Source organism: Prionailurus viverrinus, chromosome A2 (assembly GCF_022837055.1).
Source record: "Prionailurus viverrinus isolate Anna chromosome A2, UM_Priviv_1.0, whole genome shotgun sequence".
Lineage (NCBI taxonomy): Eukaryota > Metazoa > Chordata > Mammalia > Carnivora > Felidae > Prionailurus > Prionailurus viverrinus.
In genome coordinates this window covers 11,759,477-11,772,071 of record NC_062562.1, presented here as the reverse complement: position 1 = coordinate 11,772,071, position 12,595 = coordinate 11,759,477, and the positions used below count along the sequence as shown (strand labels likewise).

Genomic DNA, 12,595 nt, shown 5'->3' with positions numbered 1-12,595 from the left:
TTTCTCCAGAAGCCGCATCGGAGACCCCAGCCCAGAAAATAAAGCTACTGCACTAGTTTTCCTGCGCGCTGGGGGCCTCACTCCAGCGCGGCACGCCTCCAGTGCGTAACCTAATACTGCCGCGGGTGACTCCGCCCCGGGTGACGTCACACCATCGCCCCGCCCTCTCCTCAATACCCTCCGGGCCTCCCAGAGAAAAGGGGCGCTTGTTCTTTCCTAAAGGGGCCTGGCCTTCAGAGGGCGGGACCCTGCATGTCTTGGCCTTCGATTGGACCAGCCCTCGCCAGCGCGGCCTCGAGATTGGTCGGTTTGTGCTCCTCTCCCCTCCCTCTTCGAGGCTTCCGCTTCCGGTTCTGACGGACGCTTCGGCCGTAACGATGATCGGGGACATCCTGCTGTTCGGGTAATTAGGGGGGCTAGAGGCTGGGGTAGGAAGGATAAGAGGGACAAGGGGAGGCCCAGGTAACCTCATTCTCCCTTCGCAGGACGCTGCTGATGAACGCCGGGGCGGTGCTCAACTTTAAGCTGTGAGTAGGCCGCTTTGGATCGCGGCTCCACCCAGGGGACCCGTAGACCCGCCCCACGAGCGTGAGCCCGCCCCAAGTCGTAGGCCACGCCCCCAAGTCCCAGCCAGCCCTCTGGCCACGCCTCCTTCCTGGTCTGTCCTTCTGTGACCCTGCGCTCCATGGTGACTTGAAATCAAGACTTTTCGTTAACGGCGATCTCCCTTCTTGCATCCCGGAGAGCCTCCGGCCCGTCCCCCCAGAGTTCTTAGCCTTCCTTCGTACCCACAGACTAACCTCTCCACCTTGGTGGCTGCAGGCCTTGCTGTGATTGGCTGGTAGATGATGGTCCAAAGGGGCATTAAACCCCCGAGGTCACCAAGTCCGCTGCAGGGCTAGAGCTGAAACGGTGTCCGAGGCCCTCTGAGCTGAGGGTCAGGGCCAGAGGACTGAGTGGTCTTTATGTCCCACCGAAAGTGGATACTGTCTGTTCCTCTTTGTAGGAAAAAGAAGGACACACAAGGCTTTGGGGAGGAGTCGAGGGAACCCAGCACAGGTAAGACCTCCTTTCTGGACTCTGAAATTGGTCCATTCAGAGAGGACAATTTGTTCTTACCAAGCCTTAACTCAGTTTTCTTTTTAATAATCTGTGTGTGTGTGTGTGTGTGTGTGTGTGTGTGCGTGTGTGATTGTGTGTGAGAGAGAGAGAGTTGGGCCTGAGGATGTGCTGTTCCTTTTGTTCACCTCTGTCGACCTTCTTTCTCTTGCTAACCCTTCCCGCATAAGTCAGAACTCATATAACTTCGTACAGTTAGAATTTTCCTTTATGTATGATACCATGTGGCTAATATTTGCCCCTCACACTTGCTCCAACTTGTTTTGGCCCATTTCTGTGCCCTTGTGGTGCCAGTCTTCCAGCATGAATGAATGAATGAATGAATGAATGAATGAACGAACGAACGAGCAACTGAACAGCCTCACAAGTAGCTATTGCTTTCAGAGTACTGCAGACCTGTTTTTTCTTTTTTAATTAGATGCCAACGTTAGCTTTCAAATAAATCAGATGTCACGTAAAAATTCAGTTGTCTGAATTTTCAAGAAAATTTTTCAAGAAAAATCTGAACATCCTACAGCTCAGGGTTCAAGCAACCTCTTGGCACCTGTTGGGTGAAGTTGAGAAAAACAGGACCCCGTTGAAGCAGGGCCTGTGGCCTCTACTCGTCCCAGCCCCTCATCGTGATATCATTTCACCTGCCTGGCCTCTGGAGGCCCTAGGTTTGACACTTCTTGCTGAATTTATTCATGTGACTGTTTGAGACATGAGACGTGTACATGACTACTGTGTCATTCATTTATTCATTCACCAAGCATTATTGAGCACCTGTCACATGCCAGCCAGTGTGCTGGATGCTGGGGACACAGCAGGGAGCAGCCAAGGCGGTGGGTGCCATGATGGAGCATTGCGTAGGGACGATACGAACCCTGAGGGGCAGTGAATTTGAGGACAGTCTGACAGTTCCCTTTTATTGAGGGCCTACCTGGTGGCAGCTGCCCCCTTAGGTGCTTCCTATGGGTATTTCCCCTCCGTCTCCACCCCTAAAAGGTAAAGGGCATTTTCCCATTTTATAGGTGTGGAAACTGAGGTTCAGGCTTGTGGCTTGACTTGCTTGTGGTCACATAGTAAACCAGTGACAGCCTCTTGATTGGAAGCTGGCTTTTTCGGACCCCGCAGGTTGTACCCTCAGTCACTAGACCATCCATCCATTCATTCTTTCGTTCATACATCCATTCATTCAGCAGCTATATGTATATTGCTTACCCACTCTGTGGAAGGTACTAGACCATCTCCTGGGGCTGTGGTCTATAGATCTAAATCGGAGCTGGGGTGGGTAGGAGGTGGGAGGGCTTGGTGGTGGTGAGAGTGTCCACGATAAGGACAGTCACAACAGTGGCTTCCTTGTGATCAGGGGCTCTGTGCACGTCTCCTTCCAGCTAGTAATCTTGTGCTTGTTGCTGCTGCTGCAGAAAATGCCCCTCTCCCTGTGCCTGGCTGACCCCCTGATACAGTAGTGGCTGCATTTGTTGAGAGCTGTCTGTGTGCCAGGCACTGTGCTGAGGTCTTCCTAGTTGCCCATCACCCCCATTTACACAGGAGGAAGCTAGGGCATTTATAGGCCAGGGGCTGACCAAGGTCACCTGTGTGGAAGGGCAGTAAACTCCTGCCCAAGTTTAAGGTCGGAGCTTATACACTTCCTCGAAGCGCTTAACCCCCCGCTCCCCAGCACGGGCTAGGTTGGATGCCCCCTTTGTATGCTCCCATGGCACTTGTCATGGTGAATAATCAGATGTGTGATTAACTTGTTTAGTATTTGTCCTCCGTGTGAGCTCCTTAGGGCAGGGATCCCTGTCTCGTTCTTCCCTGTATCCCCTGCACTTGGCTGCTGCCTGGAACAAGTGGCCTTTAGTTAGCACCCGTTGATGGCAGGAGAGCCTGTTTTTTGTTTTGTTTTGTTTTGTTTTGTTTTGTTTTGTTTTGTTTTGTTTTTTGATGCTGGGCTCAAGGAAGGGCCTTGCCGAGCAGTGCCTCTCAGACATGCTGGGGATGGACCCGCGTTTGACATCTGCAGTCTGGGCTGAGCTGCACGTGGCTGTCCCAGTGGGTTGAACAATACCGGACTCATCTAAGCTGCGTTCAGCAAGTCTGTGTGCTCATCTGGTGCTTGGATGATGCAGTGATGCCAGATGGCTGTCATATCGGGTGGCCGTGTAAATTTCTGAGCTCCTGCCTGGTATTTTCTGTACTTACTGGACAGCCGTGGTCTAGAGATGACATTTTGGGTAGCATGCTTGTAGGTTACCCTGTCTGGACCCGTTCATTTCATTCTGGAGGATTAGTGAGGGAGGACGATTGACTTAAAACCCTGAAGGAGGGTTCTGGAACCCACATCTCTGGAGTCTCATCCATCGTACCATGCTGTTTCCTCTCGAAATGGGTTCTGCTCTGTGGCATCGGGGAACTAGAGCGAATCATCATCAAAGCAGAGCTCCCCTGTTACTTGCCTGAATTAGTGTCCTTTTTCAGCTGCAAACACTGAAAACCCAGCCGAAGGGTAAGGCAAGTTGAAACCTCCCAAGGGTAGGACGGTTCTCAGGCACACCTGGATTCAGGGCTCATACCAGCCGCCCTGCACGCAATCCTCTCCTTGTCCTTCTGGGTTGGTTTTACTCTCAGGCTGCTTGTTTTTACAAAGGTGACCCGAGAGCAGGGCTTGGCACATTTATCTGTAAAGGGACAGATCATAAACATTTTAGGCTTTGTGGGTCATACCTTCTTTCTCTCTCTCTCTCTCTCTCTCTCTTATTTTTTTTTTTTAAGTGCTTATTTACTTATTTTGAGAGGGAGAGAGACCACGTGTGCGCACGAGCTGGGGAGGGGCGGAGAGAGAGGGAGACAGAATCCCAAGCAGGCTCTGCATTGCCGTCAGTGCGAGCCTGACGCGGGGCTGGACCTCACAAACTGGGAGATCGTGACCTGAGCCCAAATCAAGAGTCGGACGCTGAACCGACTGAGCCACCCAGGTGCCCTGTGGGTCGTACCTTCTCTGGTGCCGCATCTCAGCTCCGTTCCTTGAAAGCAGCCGCGGCAAATCCGGGCATACCTTGTTTTATTGTGCTTTGCAGAGAATTTTGTTTTTTACAAACTGAAGGTGTGTGGCCACCCTGAGCGAGCAGGTCTGTTGGCACAATTTTCCCAACGGCATTTGCCCACTTTGTGTGTGTCGTATTTTGGTAATTCTAGCAGGTTTTCACATTTTTTCATTGTTCTATTTGGTTCGGTGATCAGTGATTATGACTTGCTGAGAGCTCAGATGATGGTTAGCATTTGTTAGCAGTATTTTTTTTTTTTTTTTTTTTTTGAGCGAGATAGTGTGCGTGCACTCGGGGAGAGGGAGAGAGAGAATTTTTTTAAAAAAAATTTTAATGTGTTTATTTTTGAGGGAGAGGAGAGACAGAGTGCAAGTAGGGGAGGGGCAGAGAGAGGGGGAAACACAGAAACCCAAGCAGGCTCCAGACTGAGCTGTCAGCACAGAGCCTGACACAGGGCTCAAACTCACAAACTATGAGATCATGACCTGAACTGAAGTCGGCCACTTTACCGACTGAGCCACCCAGGTGCCCCGGGAGACAGAGAATCTTTAGCAGGTTCCATGCCCAACTTGGAGCCCTATGGGGGGCTTGACTCTAGACCCTGAGATCATGACCTGAGCCAGAATGAAGAGTTGGATGCTTAACTGACTGAGCCACCCAGGCACCCCAGCAATATATATATTTTTAAAGTTTATTTATTTTGAGAGAGAGAGAGAGAAAGAGAGAGAGCAAGTGAAGGGGAAGGGCAAAAAGAGAGGATCCCCAGCAGATGTGGGGCTCGAACTCCCGAACTGGGAGATCATGACGCAAGCCGAAACCAAGAGCCAGATGGATGTTCAACCGCGCATCAAGCCATCTATACACCCACCAATAATTTTTAAATTAATGCATTTACATTATTTTTTAGATATAATGCTGCTGCATATTTAATAGACTATAGTATAGTGTAAATGTAACTTTTATATGCACTGGGAAGCCAAAAAAATCATTTGACTTGCTTTATTGCAGTGGTCTGGAGCCAGAACCAAATCAACAATAGCTCTGAGGTTTATCTCCTATATATAAATGAGGGGGCATGGGTGTATTTTGATAAAACTTATTTATAGACACTGAAATATGAATTTTATGTAACGTTTGTGTCTCACAAAATACTCCTTTGATTTTTTTTTTAACCATTAAAAAGTATCAAAGATATTCTTAGTTAACAGGCCATATAGAAACAGGCGGGAGGGGCTGGCTTTGGCCCATGGGCCACAGTTTGCCAATCTCTGACCCAAAGGACTGGGCTTACAACTTCCTAGCCCAGAAAGATGGACAGGAAGCAAATGCCTCCTTCCCAGTGGTTGAGACAAAAAAAATCTCAGGACTGACTCTCATTGGGTAGACTTGGGTCACATGTTCCCTCCCTGAGCCAATCAGAGACTGGGGACTGGGTGCTCTCAGGGGTTGGTCAGTGGCAGCTACTGCCAGAATGCCAAGGGTCAGGGAGCAGAGGCGACCCACAGGGAAAGCCATGCTGCCCCCGGAACGTGGGGTAGTGGGATGGGGGCGGGCGGAAACTGCAGAAGCACACTGCAGCCGTGACAGCAGACATGTGAGCCGTGCTTGTAAAAATGCTTTCTGCCTTTGCAGGTGACAACATCCGGGAGTTCCTACTGAGCCTCAGATACTTCCGCATCTTCATTGCGCTGTGGAATGTCTTCATGATGTTCTGCATGATCGTGTAAGTCAAGCCTGCCTGTCCCCTTCCGTGTCATCCTCAGTGTCGTTCTCCAGATCGACCCACCTGATGGTCATTCCCTGTCTCCTCTGTCGGCACTTTTGTGTCACGCTTTCTGCTTTCAAAATAAGAACTCTCCCAGGGTCTACACGGGTTAGACTGTGTCACTGTGGTCTAGGCCGGAGCTTTGACCAGAACACGGTGTTCTCCAAGTCCTGGCTGTTTCTGGTACCTCAGCAGAGGCTGCCAAGAGATGCCTTCCCTCGAGCCTTGGCCCTGTTACCTCTTGCCAGTGTTTAGTGTATGCTCGGTGTCTTGCCAGGGTGGAAAATGTGGCTTGAATGACCAGTGTGCTGCTGGGTCCCTGCTTCCTACCCTGCTGGAAGCCAGCAGAAGGGTTTCAGACTTTTTTCTGTTTTCGTGTCCATTTTTCATTTCCTCATTAGGCTTAACAAATCTAATCGGATTGGTTTTCCTCCCAGCAGCGGGGCCTTAATTTTGATTCTGCTATTAATGAATTGTGAGACTGCTAGTAAACAGACTCGAGAAAAACAGTAGGAGAATCTGGCATTTTGTCCATGCTGGGCTGGTCCCTTGCTTCACCCTAAAGAGGGAGAGAAGGAAAATCGACTGTCCTGAATAATTGAGATGCTGAATTTAGGGTTGCTGGGGGGACCTTGTGCCAGTCCAGTGGCTGTTAGAGATGGACTTAGGACTTAGGAGATGGGGGGGAGGGGGGGTTCACTGTGTCACTGGAAAGTGTTTTAGAGCCCAGAATGAGGACCGCGGTGTATGCCCAGAGAGGCCCTCTTTGGGAGCTCGGTTGAGGCCTGTCCAGGTACAAAAAGGGCTCGTGAAGAGCCCAGGGGATTTGCAGAAGAGCATGGGAAGCATAACTAAGATTCACAGGAGGTGGAACAGTGCTGGGGGTGCTCCTCCAGCCTCGGTCTTTCCACGTTCCCACCTATTCATTCATTCCTTCCTTCATTCATTCACAACTATCCAGCACGGGCTGTGCCTTGGGCTTATAGCTGAGACCAAGACAGCCATAGTCCTTGCCATCAGTGAATGCACACAGTATAGCAGATGGGACAGGGACAGAAAACAAATAAATAGGAAAACCTCACTCATGAGGCAAATGGGAGGCTCCCAGTTTGGGAAATGGTCGGGAAGAGCCTCTCTGAGAAGTGCTGTTTAAATCAAAACCTAAAGAACCAGAGGCAGCCTTGCCATCTGCAGAACCAAAGAGAAGCACAGTAGCACTGGACATAGCACGCGCGAAGGTCCTGGGGCAGGGGCGAGCTCGGTGTGTTTTTATCATTTTGTTCTTTTCTGTCCAGCGGCTTCATCATCCTTCTCTCCCAGCTAGCTTCCTTTACTGCTCCTCTGCCGGCCAGTGACCAGGATGGTAGTAGCCTCAGGCTCTGTGACGTTCCAGCTTAGCCCAAGGCTGGCTTAGTCTGTAGCCTAGTGTGCTGATTCTGCTTCCTGAGAGCAGAGCCTGATTGGCCTAGCTTGGTGTCACCCAGGTCCTACTAGATTGGGGTTGTCCTGGTGCCGGCAGAATCACTTAGGTTGAGTCAGGGAACCACAGCCCTTGGGCCATATCTGTTTCCTGGTTTTCCTGATGTTTTATTGTCATGCGGCCACACCCATTTCTGTGACTGCTTTTGGTTACCGGGGAGCGCTTGAAACCTTGTGATGGAAACCGGAAGCCCAAACTACTTACAGTGCCACTTGCTACACAGGGAGTGTGCCGACCCCTGACCTAGGCCGGCTCTTCCAGTAGGGGCCACAGGGAGGGAAGATCTTTTTCAGAAAGGGCCCTGTCAGGGAGGCAGTGACCGGCTTTCCCAGGATATTAAAAAGCTGGAAATCACCTCGGCTCCGGTCGTCATCCCGGGGTCGTGGGTTCGAGCCCCGCATCAGGCTCTGTGCCCAGCCTGGAGCCTGCTTCAGATTCTCTCTCTCTCCCTCTGCCCCCCCCCCCCCGCCCCCACTCATGTGCTTGCTCTGTCTGTCTCTCAAAAGTAAATAAAATAACGCCTTAGATGTGTTCAAAGTAACAAAGGCTTTTTAAATAAGAAAAGCTGTTCTACTTTTGCTACAAAAAAAAGAAAACGAAACAAAACTGGAAATCACCTAACTGTCCAAGAACAGGGGAATAGTCAGGTAATTCAAAGGACGCCCGTACGACTGTTATGCTACCGTCACTGATGGTGTGCTAAAACTTCTGTCTACACAGGGGAGTGTTTTGAAAGCAAAGGTGGCTGGATGTCACTTAAATGCACACTCTGGCCTCAGTTGTGATTTGCACGCGGTAAACATTAAATAAATGCCTGAAGTGTGTGGGGAGACTTCCAGGCAGGGAGTTGGACGGATCTACTCCAGGCTGTCTGCAGACGTGACCATGCTCAGAGGTGACCATGCTGTGACCGCTGACGCGGTTAACAGGGCCTGAGGGGATGGTTCACAGTTCCCTGCACCCACTTCTGTATTGCTTGAGCTGAGCTACTTTGGGAATTTAAAAAAGGCACGAAAAACTTGAAATACAGAGAGAAATGTGCCTGAAGGTTTAGGGACCGAGAGTATTACCGTCTGCAGCTTAACTTGGGAACACATCAAAGATAAGGGAGACAGATTGACAGGTACCCTGTACAACAGAGTGTTAATTGCAGAATGGAGGTGGTGTATATGTGGGTGTTCACTGAACCATTCTGTTAAGTCTTCTCTACGTTGCAATCTTCATACTGAAGTATTGGGGAGAGGAAGACCGGGAGAACACGAGCGTGTAAAACCACGGAAAAGGATGAATAAGTACAAAAGTGCAAGTTGGTGTTCACAACTCAGTGTTTTGTCGTATATTCACAGGGTTGTGAAACCACCACGGCCATCTAATTCTAGAACGTTTTCATCACCCCCGAAAGGGAAACCTCAGACCCATTAAGCAGTTCCTGCCTGTTCTCCCCTCCCTCCAGCTTTCTTTATGGATCTGCCTGTTCTGGGCATTTCACATAAATGGAATCGCAACAGTGTGTGGCCCCTTCTGTGTCTGGCTTCTTTCACTCAGCGTGATGTCTCGTAGGTTCCGACATGCCGTGGCATGTCAACACTGCATTCCTTTCTGTGGCCAAAGAATAGTCCATTGTATGGCTGCACCTTGGCTTGTTTTTGTATCCATCCGTTGATGGCTATCTGGGATGTTTCCATTTTTCGGCTGTCTCCAACATTGTTGATACAAACATTTGTGCACACGTTTTCGAGGCTGTCTGGTAAATACCGAGGAGTGAGATTGCTGGGTCTTAGGGTCACTCTATATTTATCCTTTTGAGCTTCTGCCAGACTATTTTTTAAAGTCGCTGCAGTAGTGTGCCTTCCCACCAGGAGTGTATGATGGTTCCAGTTTCCCCACATCCTTGCCAACGCTTGCGATTGTCAGTCTTTTTGATGAGAGCCGAGCCGTCTTAGCAGATGTAAGGGTTGATTTGCATTTCCCTGATGGTGAATGACGTCGAGCGTCTTGTCATGTGCCTATTGGTCATTTGTGTATCTTCTTTGGAAAAATGTGTAGATCCTCTGTCCATTTCTTAGTTGGGTTATTACTGAGTTGTAAGAGTTCTTTTTATAGTGTGGATCCCAGTCCCTTATCAGATATGTGATTTGCAAGTATTTTCTCCCATTCTGGGAGTTGTCTTTTCAATTTCTCGATGGTGTCCTTTGAAGCACAAAAAAAATCTTAGTTTTGGTAGACTCCAATCTATTTCTCCTTCTGTCACTTGTGCTTTTTGTGTAATAGCTAAGGAATTGTTGCCTAGCCCGAGGTCATGGAGATTTAAGCCTAAGTTTTCTTTTCTTTCTTCTTTTTTTTTTTTTTTTAAAGTGTATTTATTTATTTTGAGAGAGAGAGCATGCAAGCAGGGGAGGGGTAGAGAGAGAGAGGGAGAGAAAGAACCTCAAGCAGGCTCCACGCTGTCAGCACAAAGCCAAAAGCAGGGCTCAAACTCACAAACTGCAAGATCGTGACCTGAGCCAAAATCAAGAGTCAGATGCTCAACCGACTGAGCCACCCAGGCACCTGTAGGCCTAAGTTTTCTTTTAAGAGTTCTCTGATTTTAATTTTAATAGTTAGGTCTGTGATCCACTTTGAGTTAATTCTTGTAGACGGTGTGAGGTAGGGATCCAGCTTCATTCTTTTGCATATGTTGTAATCCAGTTGGTCCTGCACTTTCTGTTTTGTTTTTTTTTTTTTTTCAAAAAGGCTTTTTATTTTGGAAAGAGTTTGGATTTATAGAAATGTCGTAAAGGTAACAGAGTTCTGTGTGTGTGTGTGTGTGTGTGTGTGTGTGTGTATTTTAAGTTTATTTTCAGAGAGAGAGAGAGTGCATGCGTGCACACACATGAGAGCAGGGAAGGGGCAGAGAGAGAGGGAGAGGGAGAATCCCAAGCACGCTCCACACTGTCAGCACAGAGCCCGATGCAGGGTTCGAACTCAGGAACTGTGAGGTCATGACCTGAGCCGAAATCAAAAGTCAGATACTTAACCAACTGAGCCACCCAGGCAACCCCCCACCATATATATCTTTTTAATAGCCCTGTGGTTTTCCCCAGTAAACCTCTGTCATAACTTACATACCCATTCTCAACTTGATGGACATTTGTACAGTTTCCAAGCCTTCCCTGTTCAGGATTTCCTTCACTGGAATAACGTTAATATCTTTTTTTTTTTTTTTTTTTAATTTATGAAAGTCATCACTGACTGGCAGTAATAGAGAATGGGCTAAAATGTTACAGATTCTGATGAAATAGATACTTTGTTAAATAGCTTTCTTCTTTTTAAAATGTACTGTTTGGGGGCACCTGGGTGGCTCAGGCAGTTAAGCTCCAACTTCAGCTCAGGTCATGATCTCACACTCCGTGAGTTCAAGCCCCGCGTCAGGCTCTGTGCTGACAGCTCAGAGCCTGGAGCCTGCTTCGGATTCTGTGTCTCCCCCTCTCTTTTCCCCTCCCCTGCTCATGCTCTGTCTCTGTCTCAAAATAAATAAAAACATTAAAAAAAATAAAATGTACTGTTTGGTAGTGTTAAGTATGTTCACGTTGCATAACAGAAAAATCACTTACAAAATTATAAAGGATACAAAATAATCTTAATAGTCACATAAAAAAATCTTCTGAAAGTGTTTCCAGAGCGATAGCTTTGCTTCGTTCGCATCTTCATGTACATTTCTGCCCTCCGACTTTTCCAGGCTGTTTGGCTCCTGAGCCCCAGATATACGCCTTCCCGGGAACCAGGAACCAGGAACCAGGAACCACCTTCCCAGATGCCGGGTCTCCCTTCCTCCGTTCCTGATGACTTCAAGAATGGTTTTGACTGGAAAACCAGCGATCTTCCCAGAAAGCCCAAGTTCGTGGTGGGTGGAAAAAAATGTTCGCCAAGCTGCACACGGTTTCCCAGCCACGTCATTGTTTTCTTTTCAAAGATCTTTTCACTTTGGTCTCTCCTCTGAAATGCTGACTACTTAAGGAGTTTGAGGAGGGCTTATGGAAGGGGAATGTGATAACATTGCATTCCCTACGGATAAAAGAACATGTCTAGATTGTTTTTTTAGATTGGAATTCCTCTTCTTCCAAGCTTCCGCTAGAAACCCACTTCTGGATATTTCTCCGTTTATTTTTAACCACCATCCTTTTTGGTTCCAATTACCCAAGTTCTGAAAAAATCATTTTTATCCAGGGATCTGAAACAGAAAGGTTGGCTTTTGAGTTTGGTGGAACCTCTTTACTGGACTGTATTTACGAATAACAAGCAAGTTCATTGTTGCTGGGCCTGTGTCCAAATTCCTTTCCTGTCTCGATGGGCTCTGCTTGGCCGCTCAGTGCAGCTGAGGTCATCCCCAGGACTTTAAGGGTGAAGTATTACCGATTTCCATGGAAGAGAGGTACAGAGCAGGCAGATGTGGGTGTTAGGAGAAACTTCGCCTTGCCTCGAAGCCCTCTGTTAAAGTCACTTTGGGGCCATTAATTGTATCATTTTCAGAACGAGGGTGCCGTCCATGGGGGGTATCAGGACCCAGTTCTCCAAGTTTGGAATTCCGGGTCTGATTTTCAAGTGAGTGATTTCAAGGTTGAAAAGCAAGGAGCCTCACTCGAGGAAATCTAGCATTTTGCACAGAATCTTCATTGAAAGGGAGGCCTTTTATTGCCAAGACGAAATGCCGGTGGTCAGCACCCAGATCCTGCCGGTGTTTGATTTGTTCCTTGTGGTTTTTGAAATCCTGATTTGTAGGTAAACCTGACAGGAGGAAGAAGTAACCAAGTAAACCTGTAGACTTGCAGAACCGAGTCGCATTGAAAATAAAGCTCATTTCTAAAAAGGATCTTTTGTTTATACATTTTTTAACCAAGAAGTTAGTTGACTTCCAGCCCGAGTTGTTGTGAACTACACTGTGGGGAACACTGAGGATTCATTTCGGAGGCTGTCAAAAAGTCAGAAAAGAGGCAATATTTAGGTTTCCCTTTTGAGATTTTGTGTGAGTAAATGTGCGGCTGGAATTGGGCCAATGTGATTTTTGACCTGGCCACTCTTGGCGGTATAGAAAGAGCCGGTGACAGCAGCGGGGTTTTGCTAGACTAGGGTCAAATCTGCTCTCCCTGCTGCTTTGCCAACGTCATTCTCCTTCACTGCTTGTGTAATTTATTCCCTTGTCACACCCGGGCGTGTGGTTTG

The 12,595-nt window shown here is 48.2% G+C and overlaps 1 protein-coding gene across 1 annotated transcript; it reads left to right on the top strand.

The window, feature by feature from the left end:
* The first annotated feature begins 336 nt into the window (after positions 1-336).
* On the top strand, positions 337-12,245 carry SMIM7 (small integral membrane protein 7). Its single transcript, XM_047850151.1, has 5 exons — positions 337-403; positions 486-527; positions 1,007-1,059; positions 5,784-5,874; positions 11,115-12,245. The coding sequence occupies exons 1-5, from the start codon at positions 378-380 to the stop codon at positions 11,128-11,130; spliced, it is 228 nt and encodes a 75-aa protein (XP_047706107.1). The 5' UTR covers positions 337-377; the 3' UTR covers positions 11,131-12,245.
* The last annotated feature ends 350 nt before the right edge of the window (positions 12,246-12,595 follow it).

Coding starts and splice junctions, on each gene's coding strand:
- SMIM7 (XM_047850151.1), top strand. CDS start 378: ATGATCGGGGACATCCTGCTGTTCGG. Junction 528..1,006: donor GCGGTGCTCAACTTTAAGCT/GTGAGTAGGCCG, acceptor TCCTCTTTGTAG/GAAAAAGAAGGACACACAAG. Junction 1,060..5,783: donor GTCGAGGGAACCCAGCACAG/GTAAGACCTCCT, acceptor CTGCCTTTGCAG/GTGACAACATCCGGGAGTTC.